Here is a 22,558-nt window from a genome sequence, read left to right on the forward strand (position 1 = left end):
AAGCAGGCATGATGTATTTGCCCCCACTAACTTTTCCGCTTTTTTTTTTTCCATATGAAAATGCAGGAATGTCTGGATTTCACTGGTATCAAATGCATTTTTTCACTACAGGCAGAGAGATGCGATTCAAAGCCATCACAAGATATGCTTGCACCGAGTTAGTGCTTGAGAGGAGCACGGAGAGGGCATGACACTTACGTTCAAGGCATTCTTAGCAGCCTCTGCCTCTGATCGACTGTCAAAGCTGACAAACCCCACCGGCTGGGGAGACAAGAAGACAGAACAAAAGAAAGAAACATGGTTTAAGGCAGAAAACTGAGTTGGCATTTCTGTCTGAGTGGCAAAGACATGTTGTTCTTTTATATATATATATATATATATATATATATATATATATATATATATATATATAGATATATATATATATATATATTTCTTTTTTTATATATATATATATATTTTTATGCTTTATCATATTCAAACCCCTCCTCCTCTTCTTCTTTCTTTCTTCCCCTGTTTATAAAACTGGCAACAGAGAGAAAGATAGAAAGAGGGGGGAAAACGCAAGCTGATGGCTTACTTTGTACAAAGAGTTCATCATTCGGCTCCCCTTTGCCCAAATACGGGCATTACAAGAGTGAGAAAGTGCACATAAGAGTTAGTTTGAGTGAGTGAGGAGGGGAAGGAAGGGGGTGTGTGTGTATATGTGTGTGTGTGTGTGGGGGGGGCAGAGATATGACGAGAAAAAAACAAGACAAATGAGAAGGGAAATTAAAAGGTTAGAATTAGAATGAAGGAAAGTGAGTCGTTAGGCAGGAATAGTTTAAGACTTCCCCAAAAAGGCAGGAATATTACTGTCCTTGCAGTGTATTCCCGTTCACATCTGCGTCACCCTCTCTTTCATATCCTTGCAATAGGACTAGAGAATACCTGCAACACTAACAGCCAGCGACTAATCGGGAAAGGCAAAGGTGCAGGTGTGGCTGTCATGTTTCCGACTGCGGAGATGAACAAAGACTGCACAATTTTGTTGTGTGTTTTTGTGGATGGGGAGTCTCTAAACAAGTCGCTCCCATGGGGTCACTGCTGTCTGTGATCTGGAAAAGCAGTCGAGGGTTCTGGGAATTTTGAATAAGTGGAGTGAGAAGAGGCGGAGGAGCAGGAGGAGGAGGGGTAGAGAAAAGAAAAACACACAAAAAACGAAGAAAGCAGGACTAAGTGAAGACGTCAGGAAGAGGAAGCATACAAGGAATATAAATAGAAGGGTCTGAGATCTTGATGCAGCTATATATGGAGATGGCTGTGAGGCAGCGGGAGATCAATTGATTTACGTCGCCGCAGCCATCGCCATTAGCTGGGAAGAAAACAAACCCTGAGGGCGCCTGGACAGTACTTTACGACTCCTGACTGAACACATGCATCAAGTGACGTTTGTCATGTTGAAGATGGCATTTATGTGAAAAGGTAACTGATGGCAGTTCAAGAGCGAGCGCTTCGGCCGGGACCAGGGTTGAGAGATTCAGCAGAAACCGCTTCAAGAGCAGCACTAACTCTTGTGTAGCCCGGTGTAGCAAAGTGTGACCGTGTCAATGTCAAGGAAAAATAGAGTTAACATCGTGTCTGCTTTGGTCTGAGATAGAAAGAAAAAAAAAGTGAAATACATAAAAAGTATAGACGCAACTTGAGCGGCAGTCAGGAAGATTATGCATAAAAGCGGTTTTGGACAGTTTTTGCATCACTAACAGATTAAATGTTTTGCAAATACCATTTATAAACAACGGCTGATGCTAAATCCTCGTACAGATTTTGCAAATACAGTTACAAATTACATTTATAAACACAAATGCTCAGTGCGGGGCTTCATTTAGGCGGCAGCTGATGTTTCCAATTTGCCTGGCCAGCCATCCTAATTGTTTTCCTTTTCGATATAAAGAATTTACTTATATTTCCAGCAGGCAGGATCAACGAGCACAGAACCTCTAGAGTTGGAGAAGCTATACAACCAATCGGTGAACCCAACCATGCGATGTATGCAGATGTTGCAGTCCTGTCCACCGCTGCCTAGTTGCAATCAGTTCGGTATTTTGTGCACGGGGGGAAACGTCTGTGAATGGGAAGGATACCAGACCTCGGAGCTCCCTGTACTTTAGTCCATCATTTCTGAGTCAACAAAATGTGCCCAGTGTTTGAAAAACACATAAATTGGAATAAAAGTACCATCCAGGAACATGCAGCTGGTTTGTGTTGGCTGAAGAGGGGAGTCATTGCAGGATTTCATAACCCGAGGGTTTTATAACTAATATAAGAAAAGAAATCTAATTACAATGAGATGCAAAGCAAAAAAAAAGCCAATGAGTAATACATTATTAGTAATAACTGTATAACAGTATGATTGAAGCAATTTAACCTTCCGGACATGCACTGCAATAGTTGCTAAATACCCCGGGATTTGTTTCTGACATCTCGGAGCTTCAGGTCAGTGCAAATGTAGATCTTTCTTTGCAGATTCCTCACTGCTCCATACATTTATTTTTTTGTTTCAAAATGTATTTTACTGAGTATAATCAATCCAAATCAGTATAAATCATTGTAATTAGTATGTCACCTCTTCATGGGACCCAGAGTAACGTGGTAATAAGTACAATGAGATGACACTAAATTTCCTAACTGTGGATTTGGACGCTTGCCAGCTGAGCTCATTTTCAGTCCTGTACCCCTGGAGGCAAAACTCCACCATCAGTACTGCTCTTGTCAAAAAGCTCGCTTTGACACCTTGAAATTCTTCTTCTTTCACACCCTCACATGTCCCACCAGAGTAGACCGTCTGTGACTACAACATCACTATCTCACTGCCGAAGGCAAGTCGATGCAGTGTGTTTTCATTTCTTCCAGTAAATCTTTTTCCCCTCTTATTAAAAGGTACTTCCTGAAAAAAGGGGAGGGAGAAAGGGTGGGGTAATCCCGTGTAGTCAACAAGCAGATACCTCCAAGAGGGGAAAGAAGATACAAGAAAATGGAAAGGTGTTGATGAGAAGGAGTGTGTGTGCAATGCAAAAAATAACAACGTGGCTTCAGTCAGTGGGTTCTTTGTGTGAGAACAAAGCACACGGAGTTATTTAACATACCTGTTTTGAAGTGAGTTTTATCAAGGAGCCTTCGTATCCCTGAAACAGACAAAAGCTTTCAAAACTATGCAGTTGCAAAAACATTCTTTTAAGAGAATACTGCATACAACATTGATGTAGAGCAATTTAAATACTTTTTGCATGGCAACATCAAAGTGGACTGAGTTCGGTTGTTTGATTGGTCACGGTGCTCTTATGAAGGCCATATGGACTAGATTGTTTGTGTCTGACCTGCATAATCAAGACTTGCTGCCTTCAGAACTCATGATATAAACCATTTACTCAGAGCGAATACCATGAGCATTGTCTAAGTGGGGGATTACATGCATAACAATTATTTGTTATGCACTTAAACGATTCTGCTCTTTGTTGCACCATTAAATACTCTCGGGCGGCGGTCCAAAAAGCATCCACGTGTATCCAGCTGGACTAGAACTCTCTGTACCTGTGACACAGTGCAGTTGCTGAAATAAGCGGTAAAAAAAAAAAAGCTTTGTTTTTGTATTGCAGGCTTCAAGCCATTTTTCCATGAGACACAGGTTTCCTGTGGATCAAGATGTGATTGAACCTCGGCTTTAGGAACAGAGACACTTGAATCTCGCGGGAGAGTTTCCATTGCCGTTTATTTCATCACCATTAATGGAGGTCCTCACTGGCCGCAGGAAAAAAAAAAGGCTTCTAAGAATAGCAGCAGCCCATCAGTTTAAAAAATACAAACATACCTTAAATGGTCTGAAGAGGAGGTAGAGCTCCCGAGGTTTGATATCCAGTGGTAACCCACTGACAAATAGTGTTCGGACCTGAAGACGACAAGAGAGAGATCATGTATTTTTCATTAACCTCCAGCTGGTATAAATAGCTCCATTGCCTCTTTGACAGTTACAGATGAGGTTATGAGGAAGAGAACAATGAACGCGAGTTAAACTGTTACCTGGGTTGGCTTTACAGTCAAAGACTGATAGCGATAGACGTGTCTTTAACTTCTGCAAACATGCATATACGCACATTCCTTTCTACAGTAGTGTTTTCCCTGGTGTAAATGTACAACCGACTGTGTTTTATGACGATTTTCCCTTGAAGTTCTAACTTCTGCATTGCATTTGAACTTTTCACCTTGCAACTTAAGCTGAAATTGCTGGTGAATTAAAATGTACTGACTGTGTTAGCTGCATCGGACAAAAAGAACCAACTGAGGAGCAACGCAGAGGAGATTACAAAAGTAGTACTTCAGTAGTACTAAAGGGTTATTATACTGACTTATTATGCAGTTTGTTAAGAAGAAAATCAATTCACCCTGAACACTGCAGGCGAACTTTGAGAAAAAAGAAAAAAAATTTCAATTAAGCTCAATTTTAAATGAAAATAAAAAAATGTGCACGGCACTTCTTGCCTCTTAAGCATGAAATATTTCCATTTTCAAAACACAAAGTGTAAACGCAGAAATGTAACTGCCTGAGTGATGGAAAAATAAAGACATTTAAAACAGAGGCGAGGACAGCTGTGAACAGGTGGGTGGGGTGAACTAACACACCATCTGCCGTTTGAAACATTGCTTTGGAAACTATCGGGTCATTACATGATGAAGAGCTGCATGCATCTGTGACCAGGGCAGCTGGATTTTTTTTCAAAATCTTTGTTTCGGCCCTTTACGGTTTCTTGTTTTACACTGAAGAACAAAGTAGAGACAATCAGTGGAAATTTCATGAAGCACTTAGTTTAGCATGAAGACTACAAATGTGGGCACAATCTAAACCCCTCTAAAAGCCTACATTATATTTTATTAATTGAGTGAACATCCATGCTTTGATTTAAGGCTTGTTTAGAGGTTTAGAGGCTGGGTAGGAGATGAAAAACCAGTCAGACATTTTGAAAACAAAAAATAAAAAGGTTCAACCCTCTTCTGTGACTTTGGTCGGGTCACCCTTGTGTGATGTGTTTTTATGTTTAATTAATTGGTTGCTATCAGTGCATGCGTGAAGAGAATCTCAGATAATGTCGGTGGGAGGGTCTGTCCGAGTTACATGACTTGTATGATGCAGCAAAAGAGTGTGCAACACCTAGACACCTAACGGAAGAACTTGCGTAAATGACCCACGCCTTACGTCTCAAGAGGAGCAGGAGAGCAAACAAGTTTCAAATGTGTGGGAAATTAACTGAGGGATGTGTAACACAAGTGCATTAGACGCTAAATAACTTGCATGTCGATTAAAACGTTTTTTTTTTTTTCAAGGAATAGATCTGATAGGGAAGGAGTTAGTGTCCCACTCAGATGAGGTCTCCGACAAGCTTTCATCCCTTTAACAGTTGAAATTAAATGACGCTTTACTGTTGGTTCACGGCGCCAGTTAGTGAAAGCGTTGGAACAGACTTAAAATGTTTTTTTGTTTTTGTTAATCCACATATCAAAAATGCAAACCAAATATCAACCAGACAAAGGATTATCGAGGTATCTGGGTTGATCACCAGAAAACACCCCATTCCTGGATAAAAGATTTTATATCTTTCTAAAACTAGCACAGAGTCAGAAGGAGGTCCGACAGTTTTTATGAGACCAAACCCTTTTCTGTCCTTGGTCAACTCGTTTCCTTCACCGGAACATTAAATAAGATACTCCTATGATAAGCAGTAAAGTGATTATTCTCCACTACTACTACTTCTACTACTACTACTACTACTACTACTACTTCTACTACTACTACTACTACTACTACTACTACTACTACTTCTACTACTTCTACTACTACTACTACTACTTCTACTACTTCTACTACTACTACTACTACTACTACTACTACTACTTCTACTACTTCTACTACTACTACTACTACTACTACTACTACTACTAATACTACTGTCATTTACCAGACGCTTTTATCCAAAGTGAGAGAGAACAACACAAGCAAGAAATCCCATAGTTCTGTTAACAGAACATGACCATTGTGGGGGAAGGAGGGATATCATGTGTCTGGTGTTAATATGTGGTGAAATGTATTTTTCTGTGTGTATTTCAAATTGATAACCTAATGAATATATAGAGGGGGGAAAAAAGAGATTTACCTAAATACAATACATCAACTTCCTTCAAGAAATAGGCAACTTATTTTCCAAAGGCCAAAGACGAAAAGGTTTCAGTGCTCTAAAGTGACGTGTGTTTACTTTCATTGCACACAGATCGGGCTTAATGCGGTACATTTAGCTTCGATTCGCCAATACTAACAATTTTGCATGCATTACAGAGGGTTGATAGAAGCTGAGAAATTGAAAACGACTAACTCAATATTTCAGAGTGGATGGAAATATTAAATTTAACATATACATTACTCTCATGGCAGATTATATGACTAAACTTTATACATTTGTTGAACAAAATCAGCCAATACCTATGACATAAAGGAAAATAATATATCACATCCAACTGAAACAAAGCCACAATGGACCTTTTAGTCAAATCAAACTCCTCCATTTCCCTGTGCAACAGAGGGTGAAAATGTTTGACTTTATTCCGACACTGTAGCTGAGACGGATGCGCTTTTTATGTGATTATTCTCTTCTACTATATGGCCCAAACAGCTAATTTTGCTTGGATCCTGTACAGAGTTTGGTTCTGGTTGAATGCATTTATAACAGTTATGCATAGCACACGTTCTGACACCACACAACACGACACCACCGGTTTATAAGCTGCAGACCAGTTCAAGTAAACAAACCCAAATTCAAATACTCCCATGAGGTTACGCAGATCACTTAAAGTCCCGTCTCTTGTTGGGCAGCCGGGCAGTAGGGATGGGCGGTATGGACTAAAAAATGTATCACCGTAATTTCTGGCATTTATCCCGATAACGATAAAAATGACGATAAAGAAAATACCAATTCAACTCCCCCTTTGTAACTATAAATCTATCACCACATTCAGTCTTTGGAGCCCCCAAATCACTGCTCTAAAAGATACTAAATACTAAACTTCACCAATTAAATTTAATTAATAAAAACCAATTAAATGAGTCTGTACTGCAAAACTGTAATGACTTAGATCCGCCATGTTTGTTACACAAACACGTATCAATGGGAATTTATCCTTTTTTCTTTCTTTCTTTCAGGCTCATTTCTTTCTTTCTTTCTTTCTTTCTTTCTTTCTTTCTTTCTTTCTTTCTTTCTTTCTTTCTTTCTTTCTTTCTTTCTTTCTTTCTTTCTTTCTTTCTTTCTTTCTTTCTTTCTGGCTAATTTCTTTCTTTCTTTCAGGCTCATATCTATCTTTCTTTCTTTCTTTCTTTCTTTCAGGCTCATATCTTTCTTTCTTTCTTTCTTTCTTTCTTTCTTTCTTTCAGGCTCATTTCTTTCTTTCTTTCAAGCTCATAGCTTTCTTTCTTTCTTTCTTTCTTTCTGTCAGGCTCATATCTTTCTTTCTTTCTTTTCTGGCTTCCTTCCTTCCTTCCTTCCTTCCTTCCTTCCTTCCTTCCTTCCTTCCTTCCTTCCTTCCTTCCTTCCTTCCTTCCTTCCTTCCTTCCTCCCTCCCTCCCTCCCTCCCTCCCTCCCTCCCTCCCTTCATTCCTTCCTTCCTTCACGTACGTTGTGCGTCGATTTAACGCAGAACCATAAATCCAGCTTTACACAAAAACGTCATCAACGGGAATGTATCGTTTTTACCACGAGATGACAAATTCTTACCGTGGGGAATTCTTTTGACGGTACATCGTGAACGGTAAAATATCGCCCATTCCTACCGGGCAGCCATGTCTAAGAAGGCTGTTGTGAATGGCAGCAGTTCTTTCAGCACATGCAGACCCATTAGCACCAATGCCAACATTTGGTAAACACAGACGTAGCAGCACAACAAGACGGAGGCGCTGAGAAGTTCTGTCACAGCTCATGGGAGCAGATCTGGTTACATTCTGTAGATGCTTGACAGGAAATTCTATTAGTTACATGTAACTGTAGATGTGTCTATCCTTAGCGAAGGGTCAGTCCAGGATAGAGTTGTTAACTCAGATGTTTCTCACTACCAACTCAATTTGCTCCATGTGTTGTTCATTGACACGACTGCTTTATACAAGCATGCTAAGCATCACAAAAAAAAAAGAAAACAGAGTTTGTGTGGATGTCACCTGAACTCAAAATCTGTTCTCTATTAATCAACAATAATATTGTCTTAATATAATTGACCAAGTGATCTGTCTGTACAGCATTACGGGATTAATTTAGAGCTAGTCCGTGCACTAATGCAGGGCTGACTCAAACCTCCCAGATTCACCAGATGAAGGATGCACAACTCAGGGGACAAAGGAACTGCTGAACTAACATTACACCTCATTCCCCCCATGTAACCTGATACGCACTACTGAAGCCACAGGCAGGGCAACACACAAACAAAGGAGCTTAGCAACTGGGTTTGGGGGGCGGGGGGGCAAGAGCATGGCAAACGCCAAATCACCCATCCGGCCAAACGACAAATCTCACCTTGGCAACTTTCACACCTTTTCTCTTATCTTATCAGAGGCGAGCTGAACCCTGCAGTGCCGTCACTACACTGTCACTGGAACATCCTTCAGGAAAAAAAATAAATAAAAAATCTACAGAGCTCCTTATAAGGACTTGGATGGGAACAAAGTCAAAACAGGATGATATCAATCAGACACGAGCAAAGCCAGCCACGGACAGCTGTTGAGTCTAATAAAACTTACATGGTAGTAAAGACTGCTATAAAAATAATAGTAGTGCTGACACCAAAAATATAACAAAGGTATTTCAAACAAGCTGGCAGCAAAGCCTTTTTGTCTGACACCTGCGTCGTGGACTGATCTTGTTTTTATCATTTTCCTCTTCTCATTGTTTTAGTGAACATTGCTCATGACAAAGCTAAAAATGACTACAGAAGGATGCCAAAATCTTCCCCGGAAAAAAAGGTCCTTCACAGCAGGAAACATCACTCATACAACTAAATTAACTTTACGGTACTTGGTTGAAAAAAGCCACAGCTGAACACCAGGACTGCACCTCAGAAACAACACAAATGACAAATCTGATCTTTAAAAGGTATCTAAGCTTTACACTCCTTTAGCTCTTAAGTCAGACACTTTAGAGTCAGACTTTCCGCACCGGCTAATGCTCACAACAACACCTCCACACGCTCTGAACAATAGGGCATTCTTGGCTTGTGTCAGACTTCATTCCCAAGACTTCCTGACGTCAGCTATTGTGATACATGATCATTTTCTGCATGTCCGGTCTGGATCTGAGTGCACACGCCGCTTACGGGATGATTCCCAGGCAAATGTGTCAACAGCTCTTCAGTGCAGACATCTGCTGTTGATTACAGTATCAATCTCTCATCTCGGTATCAGACTGCACGGAAAAGGCTACACGTAGAGTTGTAAAGGAGCTTCAAAACTTTCTTCTTGTCGAAAACAAAGGTCGAGGCTGAGCCACAGGTTGAGCGGATGTTTTCAGATTTTGTGAAAGACCAAGAAGACAAAGCTTCTGCCACTCTTACGCTAGTTTTCAATGAGTCAGGACTAGGAATGGGCGATATTTTACCGTTCACGATATACCGTCAAAAAAGAAAGAAAGTTTTTGTGTAACAAACATGACGGATCTGAGAGCGAGGAGCTTGAGTCATTCCAGTTTTTGCAGTACAGGTGGACTCATTTAATTGGTTTTTATTAATTCAATTTAATTGGTGTAGTTTAGTAGCATTTAGTATCTTTTAGAGCAGTGTTTTGGGGGCATTTTTTTTATCGTCATTTTTATCGTTATCGGGATAAATGCCAGAAATTATCATGATACATTTTTTAGTCCATACCGCCCATCCCTAGTCAGGACCCCACATTACCATAGCTCTGAGTTAAAGAAGTTGAATCATTGACCATTTATGGCGTGTTCACACACCAACACGCAGCAAGGCTTCCATCAAAACAGCAGCCTCTACCTACCACGAGCCAGCTGAGTACTTCCCAGCCGGCGTACCAGTACAGTTCCCTGGCAACGCCTTAGCGGAGCACGGCAGAGTGTGCAGCCCCGGGCCAAAAACATCACATCCTATTAAGGCCACTTGTGCAGCTACTCCGGGGGGAACCGTGCACCTCTAATCAGAGATCCTTGACTCCACAAGCACCGGATGAGGTCATCACCTTATTGATTCCCTATCATTGCACCTTTCAGGTTTTCATGTTCAACCCTAATGACGGGGCCTGAGGAGTGAGGACTCTGTGTTCACAGCATTAAACAAGAGTTGTCTTAAGGGAAAATAAAAAATCCAATTCTAAGTCTTTGCTGAGATTTGGACAACAGAGCTGCAGCTTATACCATAAATTTAAACCCATTAACAGCCTCAACGAGACAGATTTTTTTTCTGTCCCGCCAGAAAAACAGTAAAATATTCCACACACAATTTTAGAGCTTTAAAGTGCCTTATTTTACCCAGCAAAAAGTCTAAACCCCAATATAAATGTGCATCTTTGATGTCACATCTCTGTGCAGATGTTTCATGCATTTATAGATGTTTGGATTCTCATCCATCATACAACATCGAGTCAGAGGAACAGAGGTTACAGAAATGAAATAAATCCATAGTAACACTGCAGAGAGCTCTGTGAAATGCACTGAATAGCCTACCTGCTGAGTACCATGAAAAACTATTTTTAAGGGTTGTCAATACAAGCTGTTTTTGAAGAAAAAGGAATTCAGGGCATTATTTTGAAACGGCACCCTGAGTTTAGTTATTAAGTTTTGTATATTTACTATGGACGTCATAGTGATTGAAACTTATATAATCAAACACATAACATTATTCTGTAATTAATTGTAGTTAATCACGAATTTAAATAATAATTTAATTCTTCCCAAATAAAAGATGTGTGTGCATGTGGGTGTTTTAGATATGATTAGATCGTGTGTGTAATTTTAAGGTAATGCCACATAGTGTGGTGAATTCAAGAAGATGAAAATATAATTTTCTATGTTTATGCCTAAATATTCAGTCACAGTTTTTTTTCCCACCAAAAAAATTATATAAGGTTAATGAGTACGTAGTTGATGGGAGCAGAAGCTCGAGTGTCGTTAAAATACTTTAAATAGTTTTGTCTTGTTCATTGTGAATAAACTGACCAGACAATTATTGTAAGTAAAACTATGGAGGAAGAAAGTCTGCACAGAGCTGTTATTTATTTATTGACTGCACATCTGCAGAGTTAAACCATGTATGTCAAATGAAGTTTATTTTTAAAGCATATTTAAAAAATTGTGCCTACTCAGAAAGTTTTAGAAACCTCACCTATCCCGACTTCACAATCAAACATGACTATTCCTGGGGTGAACAAAAGTAGACACTGAGCTAATTTTGCTGTGTTTTACCATATTTTATTCACCTTAAACCAGATATACACTAAGTACTGCGTTGTTATGAGTTAGTACTGCCGACAATAGCCAGCAACGGCTAGTCTGACATTTGGAGAGGTTCACGTTGCGATCATTCCAAGATCTGACCTCTGATTTCTGAGATGAATAGACAGCAACATTCTCTGAAAAGGGGATATAGGTTTACCGAGTTGTTTTATGCTGGTGAATATTAATACAGTTATGCAATCATGATCACAATTTTCACACATACTTGGATATATCTTGGTCGCCGTTTTTACTCTTTAGTTATGACCTAAGTGACATATTTCATCGTCATGAAATGTCAATAAGGAAAAATAAAGTAAACCTCCACCTAACACATTTAACACAATAAAGATGAAGATTTAAACACAAGTCCAAAACTGATACTTCAGCAGCCAAAACAGTGAAAGTTTTTCTTAACCTTTTCCAGCAGAGACTGCATTTTGTCAGGCGTTATGAAGGCGCCTGATTTGTCTAATAAGTTATTCATGTGTCATTTCTATTCAGCTAGGGTTGTGGACTTTGTTAAATTTGCTGCATCTATTGCATGAAATGCCTCATTACACCAAGCGCCCGTCGCTCACGTTCGCTTTTACTTTTATTGAAGGGGGGGGTTGACCGTTCATTCAGGCAGAAATGAGGCACACGACCTTGTTGCAATGTGAGATGATTACTACGTGTTTTCTGCTCCGTCTCCGAGTGCGAGCGTTCAACGGCCAAGTTAATCGACAGAGGTCCTTCAAGCCAAACATGGCAGGACGCAGCTCTAACCTTGAAAGGAGGAGAGTTTTACGTGGCGCAAGAGTGTGTGTGCGTGCAGGAAAAAAATCTCAATCTTTTTGTGTTTCTGCGCTAAAATAAAATCAAAGTCTTTAGAAACTCTTGAGATTTAAAGTCTATTTTCCAAAAGTTGTGCATTGCCAAAACAAGCAGCAGAATTCATCCTCAAGATTTAGGTGATTTTTGCAGCTGATTCCAAGCAGAGGGAGCAGCATATTTAAATGCTTTTCTTCAGTACGGACACTGGGGATAGATAAAAGGAATATTTCTTTGGAACAAAACCTCCCTCACTCTTTTATCGAAGAATACAGATCCGTAGATAAGTTGAAGGCAGACCAAAAATAACTTTATAAACTCATATGAAAGCTGGGGGAGAGTTTTCTTGGATCAGTTGCGTGCCACGTTATTACCCCCCTCGAGTTGCCCCTGCTCCGTGCTGGCATCACTGTCTTATCATCTTCATAAGATTTTTGTCCTTTTTTTCCCCCTTAATTTTAAATCTTAGTCAAAGAATGTGAGGAGTGAAAGACTGCAGGCAGGAGAGGTGTCAGCCATAAATGGATGACTCCGTCTGTCTGCTAATCGCAAGGGTTCAGCGGGTCAAGTTTCACATTTGGGGTCAGAGGTCACAGGTCAGGCCCGGGTTGCTGTGAAGGGCGGAGGTTAACTGTGAGATAGAGCACACTCCGAGCAGCGAGCATGAACTCTGAAAGGAGATTGTCTTTTGTTTTGGGGTTTTTTCCCCCCCTCTGGCTCTTTTATTTCCATGAGTACTTTTGACTAACAACTGCAGCCCAGTAAGAGTCTGTAAATGTTCCAACGGGTTAACCTTTAAAGGACATTTAGAACAAATGACCTTGTAGGTGCATACTTCCCCATTTTTCCTTCTATTTCTTCCTCCTTTTCTTCCTATCACAAATTCTTTGTTCATATTTGCACACAGAAAGAATAATCTCTTCTCTTAATGACACGTATATACACTTTCCCTTTCAATATAACTATTTCCAGAAAAACAATCCTCAGGGTGTCATGAGACAAAGAAGAATGTCTCTTTCACAGACTGTCAGCCTCACATCAGTTTGACTCTTTGGCTGTCAGCTCAGAGTTCATCAGAATCCGTCAGACCGGTGCGATCCGTTCTTCCTTTCTGTCATCTGATAAGTCTCCGTGAACGAACTTAAAATTCCTAAGAGCTCATTAATGTGAACTAATCTCCGCCTCAGCCGTTCCTGGGTTTCTTTTGTTGTTGCTTGACCGAGTGGACACCTAGAACTGTTTGGGGCTGTGGTTCAGTGAGCAGTGAGTTAAAGTGTCAGGTGGAAGTGGAAGGGGGGAAAAAAATGAGAAAAAACAAAACAAAACAGAAAGTAACAGCAGATAGTGAGTCATCCTATGTGAACACATGAAGAAAGATGTCTTTGTCTGCTTTATTGCTTTCAGCGACGTGGCTGTTTCCTCTGGTTTATTCAGTAAATTTCATTATTCAACACTTCCATCAACTAAGGACGAATATAAGCTTAATCATACAGCAAACATTTGTTATTTTAGAGTTGGCCTAACTGCCTTGGAGCATCAACTGTTGCTATGGTAACTTGCACAAATACGAGTCAGTTTAGATTTATTGAATATGAATTACATTCAACATTCAATTATTCATCATTGGAGTTTCCCCCAAACATCAATTTATGGGGCCGAGTGTTTCAATAGAAGATTACAACCAACAAGAAAAGGTTTGTGACACAGAACAAGTGAGGTAAACGTGTGACACAATGTGAGTAGAGCTTTCATGTTCTCAGTCTGAAGAGGAGCAGCAGAGCGAACAAGTTGTTAATCTGTGCGGTACCAACCAAAGAGTGCAGCACAAAAGTGCACTAGGTGGAGAAAAACGTCAATTTCAGTGAAAATAATCTTTTCTTTCAGTAAATGCAATGGGGAAGGAGTTTATTTTCCAACTTGTCAATCAATTGTGAGTGTCAGACTGCCTCCACCCTCTTAAGCAACTAAAATGAAGTAAGCCCTGGTGTAGCTGAAGTTCAGGGTTGCTAGGATGGGAAAGTGCTGGAACTGGCTGTTTGAAAAAGCAAAATAATAATAATCTGCATACCGAAATCTCCACCTAACGAACAAAAATAGGTCAGTCCAAGTTATTCGAGTCCAGCCCTATGCATCACCACATATTATTGTTATTAGTTGTTTTACAAATGAGGTGATACATCAGTGAGCTTGATCCAAGACCAGAGAAATGTTCAGTCAGACCCACGAACAGGCTCCGCTCCTAAAGGCTGTTCGTTAATCCATTTGGTGAACTGAGACACCATCTTGTCATGTCATCATCAACTTTTAAATTCAGATGTCACATGTCACTCTGTTATGATCTGTTCAAAGCCTTTTCTTTTTTTTTGAATGTTCTTAGTTACCATTATTTTTGCACAGGCATTTGGTCTTTGCAGGCAAAAATCATGTTGCTGTTTATTTTCATATAGGGCGAGGAAGTGAGACCCAATCACACATTTCCACTGGAGCTGCATGTGGAGACACATGTTAATGCCAGGTGTGAACAGACGCTCCTAGAGCTGTCGACTTGTGATTGGATCACACAGGACAGATTTTTAAACCCAAATGTAAACAGGGCTGACAAAATCCCCATCTCGTTCCAGCATCACTTCAAATATCTATGAATACTTTCATGAAAACCCTCAGCATTCTCAGTAATAAAATATCCAAAAACACAAGGAAAGCTTATTGGGATTCTATTACAAAAATGTCCCTTTAAGACTGCAATCATCACCATTCCACCAAAAGACACATTGGCCTGTTTTAAAGGTTAATTACTCGAATGCATCTGATTTAAACCAGCATGTTTCCTAATTTCCTTATAAACATTGTGTTAATCACTCTATTAAAGCACTCTTAAAAATAGCAGTTATTTTCCAACACCTACAGTGTTTTTTTTAATTGAATTCACTATCGTATAACAAAAAATATTATGACTTAAGAAGCTTTAACCAGTAAAGTGGCAGGATGTTTTATTAGTGCAGACGCAGTCTCAATTACTGTTAAACTGATTCCTACAATGTAAGCTGTTGACAAGACATTAAGCTTCTTTTTCTACGAAATACATAAATTAAAGTCTACAGTGGATCCCAAAACAACAAATTAGCCCCAATTAGCTAATCTAGGCATAGATACAGACTTTTGTTCTCTTTGATCGTGGCGGGCCAGCTCTCAGACAGATATACGTTTCTCCTCGTTACTATTCTGCCTGGCTAGCTCCCGCCTTCAAGGCTCTTCTCATGATCATAAACAGCTCGTGCGCTTGGAGATCTCAGGGTCATGCTTTCAACTTATAGGCCGACGAGGGATGAAGACTTAAGATGGGTGAAAAATAAAAACAGGATGAGATGGGAAAGAGGAGGGGAAAGAGTGGTAAATTATAAACATTACCAGGGTGGAGTGAAGGAAAGTGGGAGGAAACGGCAGGAGAACAAGATAAAGGCACAAGCAGGGGGGGGAGAAAGGGTGGGACAAAGCAAAGAAAAAGGGGGGAGGAAATGGAGGGGAAGGGAGATAAATGTGGAAAGAGGGAGAAGGAGAGGAGGAGGATAGATGGGTGGCGCAGACAACAAATTAGATGAAGTAGAGAATTATAGGCTGGAAACGTGTACGGAACATGAAAGGAATGTGATCTCAGGTGTGAAGACAGAGAGAGGTGAGACACTGTACACTTTTAGATAAATATAGATTGTGAGCAAGCAATATTTAGTAAAGATGACAGAATAAGTGCACAAATGGTGTAAAAAAACAAGACAAAATGTCTCACACTGTCAAGGAAAAGCTCACACCTCCTTGCATTACAGCACTGCATGCTGCATGTCATTTATTACAAAGCAAATACGAAATTGACAGCTGAGGTCTTTAAAGGGAAGCAGCGGTATATAAATGCGTATATTTTTAAAAACTGATGTGAAGAAAAGTCAGAGACAAGTAACTGTACTATATTTATACTCTGTTCCTTTCTTCCAACATCTGTCCGGGCGTTAAGCCTTGTTGTTGTCTTTTCAAATACCTCTTGTCGCACCGCTGACAAATGGGTGAGATAAGATGACAATTTCCGTGCTGCTTTTATAAATAAACTCCCACCTATTAGATGGGTTGAGGGAATAGGGTTTTAGTGTTTTCTTTGAGTTGGGTTTCTTTTAGTTTTTTTCCGTGTGTGTGTATATTAACTACATACGTCGTGGTGTATCCGTGCGACTATAAGACTTTATCAGAATTCTCATCTCCAGTGGATCTTTAACAAATTCCCTGCCTGTTTCTTTTTTCTCCACTTTCGCCCTATCATGGCCAGCTCCAAACTCCCCTTGGGTAACGGTTCATGTCACAGAGCGTTAATGTATCCACCTGCCCTTTTCATAGATCCACGCACACGTATGGAGCACATGCCCATGCCGCTGTGCTGCCGACCGGCGCTGGCCTCCCTCCCTCCGCCTCTCCCTCCCTGCTTTTCCAGCAGTGTAGCTCCCCGCCTACATCTCTCCATGGAAAAGGTCACGGCGGCCACATGACCTGCTATTTGAAAAGGACCTGGTGGATACCCGAAGCAGGCCGAGCACAATGCAATTACACCCTAGGGAGATGCACTACATTTGTTGAACTCGGCGTCTCTTCGGGTGCTTGTAAAGATCCACTTACGTGTTTATGGCCGGCTCGGAGTTAATGTCAACAAGTGTCTGACAAGTTCAAACTCCTGCGTAAGTCGCAGTGTTACTTCCGTTTTCCCATGAACTTTAATTTCAGGAAAGTTATCCTTTAAAAATGTGTAAAAAGAATTTTAAGAAGTGGACTTCCTGGTCACTCATCTGTAAAGAATAAAGTGTTTCTTGGAGGTTGGGCGAGTTTCAACCTAAACAAACACAAGTTTGCCAGAGGAGAACTGACAGAGAAGAGGTGAAAGGTCAAGCTGAGTTGGGTGATTTGGTGAGCAGCAATGTGTACTCACTCCCTTGCACTTCTCCCTCATTCTTCGATCCTCCATTAAATGTCAAATTAAAGTCAAAAGAATGCCAGGCAGTTTCCCAGAGGGCTTGTTTGGTCTAAGACGCTGCCTAAAATCCAGATATGTCTGATTCACCATAATAAAAACCAGCTAAATTCAGCTGGGTTTCAAATATGAGAAGTATGGCCAGGCAGATGTTTGGCATTTTCACTTGATAAATGACTTCAATTAGTTACTTTATACTTATATAAGGGTTAGGTCATGGCATAGTGGGTAGAGTCAATTACTCTCGAGCCAGAAGGCTGCAGCATCCCCAGCCCTGTCACATGCCTAAATGTTCCTGGGCAAGACACTGAAACCCACATTGCTCCAGTCCAGATAACTGCAGAGGGTTGTGTCTGGAAGGGCATCTAACGTTAGTCTGGCCAGCATGTCATTATTTTCCTCTTCAGTACAGAGTTAGTCTGGTTCTTCTGGATTTGAGTGTGATTTTTAGGTCGTAGAACAAATTGGGTGTCTGTGGATGCCTTTTGATAGACCAACAATCTGAGAAATTAAAGATAGCAGGCAGGCAAAGCGACAACCATCTGGCATCAACAGACATGGAAATATGGTGAGCACCAGAGCAGGAAAGCCTGTGAATTCATACTGTCAGTAAAAAAACTAAACAAAACAAGTTGTTATTAGAAATTCTACAGCAATTTAGGAAGCGGCTCTTGGATGCGACCGTATGAGTCATTGCATAAAGCGCGCTCCCACTCAGCTGTGATTGGTTTGATTTATTCTGTACTGATGGAAATGGCTGCAAATGGGAGGGGTACAAGACCTGCTTCAGGAGAGAAACATTTTCAAAAAGTGATGGGTATGGTGGATAAGGTCAATCCAGCCTTAAACCAGTTCAATCAAATCAGTCTGGAAGGTGGAGGCCCCAAAAAAAGTCCAAACAAAAAAATATTTAATAAACGATCAACTTTATCGATTATTCTGTCATCAAAATCAGGGCTGCAATGAACAAATGTTAAATTAAGATGATATCTACAGTAAAATGTTCTAATTAATATGCATATATAACCAGGAAAAAATGCATCTTAAATAATAAATCAATTTAGTACCAAATTTATGTCTTTGGGTCGTCTTTTCTTTACCTTTGACCCGATAGGTCACAAAATAACACAAATATGTCTGGAGGTCTCAGCAGTCACAAATATGCTTCACATCGTTGTCCAAACACTTAACAGTGAACGAAAATACGTTCCGTTTTTTTTTCTACCCATGAACCCGCTTTAAATCATGTCAGTTCAAATTTACTCCAAGGTCCACTCCAGATGTCTTGTCCTTACAAGGTCTGGAAACCGGCCCTATCTTTGACATTCACCATGCGGGCGATTGGTATGTCACCTCGACTTCATCAGTACGTCAGTACGTGAAAGCATCCAGAACACCTGATAATAACGCTTATCAAACCCGCTACACTAGATTAGAATATGCGGGGGCTCAAACCTGCATACCTTGGTCTGCAACGAGACCATGTTTGGTGAGCCGCAGTCCACACAAGATAAACATTAGGCATCGTCAGGCTTCGGCGTTCGCTCACCGAAGTGAGGTTGAGCGCTGAAGCAGGCATGAGGAGGCATGAGCTCGCAGCAGTGCTTTACTGGTGCAAATCAGTGATCCATTGAGTCACATACTGCACACACTGGGAACGGGAGGAAGGGCTGCTGTTGTTCAGCATGTGAGAGTCACGCCAGGCAGGTGGTTAAACTTTGGATCTCGTAAGGCTATAGTTTATGATTACGTTGGTGGTGTTAGGCATTTGATGATTTTGGCGACAGGAACTCTGTGAATGTTCCTGTACTTTGAATATTAAAAGGGTAAAAGTTTCAATGAATGGATAATTGAAAAAAAGCCAAGGACAGTTTCGTTTTAAATATGAATCCCAAGGAAAACAATGTAATTCTTTTGGTGTGTTTTTGTTTAAATATCCACGTAAGCCGACTAAAGTAAGAACAAGTGTACTTCTAAAGCCCAGTCTCCTGAAACCTTGTTGCCGCCCTGCATACAATCCACATGATTACACCAAAGACAAAGTGGTGCTGTCTAACCTTAGGCTAATTCATTCATGCAATTTTAAGTCCCTGCTCATCTGGATGGCTTCCAAAACATTTCCACAACATTAGACTCCGCTGGCCATTACTCTCCCTGTCACCGTGTCTGGCTATTACACAAATCTAGGGACAGCGCTCCTGTGGTCCCTCGGCTTATGGACATGACAAAATTTCAAACATGTTGCAGTTGCTGCAAGCTGAGAGACTTATCAAACCAAGCTACAGCAAACTATTTCTTTCATTTCAACATGGAGAGATCGTTGTTCATAACTGTCAAGATCCATTGATTTGAAACTGATTGTGTTTAATAAATGATTCTCTAAAAGCTTTTTTAATTAAAATACATCTTTTAGTTCGGTTTTTGTTAATATTTCCACTTTAAAAGGGATTCACAATGTGCCAGAATAGTTGCAGAATAATCAAACAAATGTTTAAACTCTGAAAAGTGTAAGTTGACAAATGTACATAAGGTTCTGACTTTTTTCATTTTATACTGTTTTTGGAAAAACCAAACATAACACCTGCAGATGCATCCTTGGGGTTTATAAAACCTTGTCAAAGTGCTCATTTAACTGAGAATAACAAGCGGTGGATTATCTCATCATGACAGTAGTCATCACATGGAGCTTTAGAGCAATTATCCGGTTACACAGACTCTTACCAGTCATTAAGTCAGTGAAGCTTTTAAACTGAAACTCTGTTCCTAAGAAGTTAGTTCTTTATCTTTTTACTAGTGCTTCAGTGACCCCCCCCCCCAGCATCCATGGTAACCTCAGCACAGGACCAAATATGGCATTACATCAGTCGGGGTATGCTCGGCTATTCAGTTACAAAGCGACCAACATTAAGCCGAGAGTTAATCAAATTACTCCAAGAGAAATATCTGACATAATCTGATATACCTTTCTTATATCCCTCCGCGGCGGATGTGTGCAGCTCTGAAACAACAAGTCTCTCCTTTGAACAGAGATACATGGCTGCCAAAGCAAATCGCCCGTGCTAAGAGATCCACTGCAAACTGTTTACAAAAAAGTGAGATACTGTTGAGCCAGATTGTGCAAGAGGAGGAAGAATCTGGGCCATTATCTTATCCATTAAAAATGGATTACCTCACATCTTTTAGTACAAACAACATTAGTCTGGTACGTTTAGATGGAATTAAGTCACAGTTGAGGGGAGGCCACTCTTGTTTGATACTAATGCCCAGAGTCTGGCTCACAAAGAGTTATTGCCTACATGTTGCAGCAGCAGCAGTTGTTGTTTGAACTCCAACTGCTCCCTCAGCTTCACTGGAAACTAATTCTCTCTCGCTCAGAATTCCCTTTTCGGCTGCTTTTTCGGTGTTGTCTCAAATCTACCTTCATTGTACAGTAAGACAGAGCTGGCAACTTGATCCCAGCCTCAAAGTTACTCAGGAACTACTTTGTTAGTGATTCATCATTGCTCAGGTCCTGCTTTGTTCCCGACTTCCCCCCTCTCTCCCTCTATCTCTCTCTCCCACTCTCTCTCTCTCTCTCTTTCTCTGCTCAGCCTCAATGTGAAGTATTTAAAAAGAAACAAAGGCTTGGTCTTCCTTGGCATGGCTACAAAAGAGATGAATATGTCTGAAAAATTAGGACTGAAATAGGTAACAGGTGAGCACTTTAGTGAAAGAGTGACCAACTACATACATGACATGTGAAGGGAGTGAGCCATGCGCTGAATCTAATGATGCAGCAGCCTACTTGAAACTTTTGAGGTAAAAAATAAATCAATATATGAAAGAAAATACAACATGAAGACAATTCAGGCTCATAAGTATAGGAAAATATAGTATATTTACACTTAGACTCATTACTCCAGCACTTTAAAACCTAAAATGTTGTACATTTTTTCTTTTAATATTATTTGTTATTTTTGTATTGCACCAAATTACCACAACACATTCCTTGCGTGTGTTAAAGTACTTGGCAATAAACTTCTTTCTGATTCTGAAAGTATAGGTGGGCAAGGGAGGGTTTAGTGGTTAAAAAACCCCCGCTATTAACGCCAAGGCGTTAAAGGCTGATTTATGGTTCCGCGTTACACCAACGCAGAGCCTACGCCGTAGGCTACGCCGTCGATTTAACGCGGACCATAATTCAGGTTCCACCTTTTTAGGATTAAGTTGCTCGGGCAGCAGGTAGACGCATATAAATAAATTCAAATATATATGTATATACGTACCTCCTCTTCGTGATTCGTGAATTCACTCTGCTCGTTTTCTTTCTCGGGTTTGCTGTTGTTCATCCTGAGCCGGGCTGTGTCGTCTCCTTCACCTGGACGCTCGTCTTCTCGTCGCCGCTTGTGGCTCGCGCCGCTCCTCTGCTCCAGGATCAAAGGCGCCGACAGACTTCAGACAGACCGACAGACACACAGACTTCAGTCCTCCGCGCGCGCGCCGCCGTCCACAGGTCGCGAGCTCTAGTTCCTCGGCATCAATCACAAAACCAACCGGCTTTTAAACGTCTTTGTTTTATTCAACTTTAACAGAAGGACGCAAGGAGGGGTAAGTGGGCGGGTGGGTGGGGATGGAGCCGGGGTTGCTGGTGTCTCTGCCGGCGGATATTCCTCTGCATTCCCCGGGAAAAGCTTCCTCTGGTAGTCTGTCCTTTGCTTGCTTCTTCCTCAAATGAAACACAGTTTTTTAATGTTGAGTGCCGGAGCGCGCCGCGAGCCAACTTCTTCTCCTCTCTTCTTCTTCCTCACACATCTCCGCGTGGGTGCGGGAGGAGGCGAGGGAGGGCCCTAGGGTGGGGTGGGGTGGTGGTGGAGGAGGGTGGGGGGTGGGATGCACTGCAGCTTTATCAACATTTATCAAGGAGGGTGAAAGCTACACGCTGGAAAATCGGTATCAGTCTCCTTTTGAGCCAGCTGGATGTTATTTTAGTCACTGCAACATTCCTGAAATAGTGTTCCAGTGCGCTGGCTTATTTTAGTTCTTATTAATCCTCTATGCCTTTATTGGCCTGATAGAAAAGTGAAGCAAAAAGCACGTATTTGCTTTTTAAAACCATATTATCATTGTTATTATTATTATAATTCTTAAGTTCCTCTTTTTTGCTCGCCTATCTAACTTAGAAAAATGGTAAAGCAAAGCTTCTCTTCCATCCTTTTCAGAATAAGTTAAACTGTGGAATTTCCTTAATGTGTGTCTGTAT

General features: G+C 40.8%; 1 protein-coding gene across 4 annotated transcripts in view; it reads right to left on the reverse strand.

Annotated features, from left to right (window-relative positions):
- The window catches only part of LOC133420841 (RNA-binding protein with multiple splicing-like), a 47,565-nt gene extending 25,438 nt beyond the window's left edge, over window positions 1-22,127 (reverse strand). Inside the window, exons 1-4 of one of the 4 annotated variants that reach the window (XR_009770639.1) lie at window positions 21,585-22,127; window positions 3,848-3,925; window positions 3,126-3,164; window positions 199-261 (exon numbers count right to left, since the gene is read on the reverse strand). Coding sequence is in view for 1 of the 4 variants with exons in the window: in XM_061710698.1 (XP_061566682.1) it covers window positions 199-261; window positions 3,126-3,164; window positions 3,848-3,925; window positions 21,585-21,647 (243 nt within the window). In the remaining 3 variants the exon portion in view is untranslated. The remainder of the gene's footprint in view (window positions 1-198; window positions 262-3,125; window positions 3,165-3,847; window positions 3,926-21,584) is intronic. The other 3 variants (XR_009770638.1, XR_009770637.1, XM_061710698.1) reach the window with 3 other exon arrangements.
- Between the last annotated feature and the right edge of the window lie 431 nt (window positions 22,128-22,558).

Source organism: Cololabis saira, chromosome 20 (genome assembly GCF_033807715.1).
Source record: "Cololabis saira isolate AMF1-May2022 chromosome 20, fColSai1.1, whole genome shotgun sequence".
In the NCBI taxonomy this organism is placed as follows: Eukaryota; Metazoa; Chordata; class Actinopteri; order Beloniformes; family Belonidae; genus Cololabis; species Cololabis saira.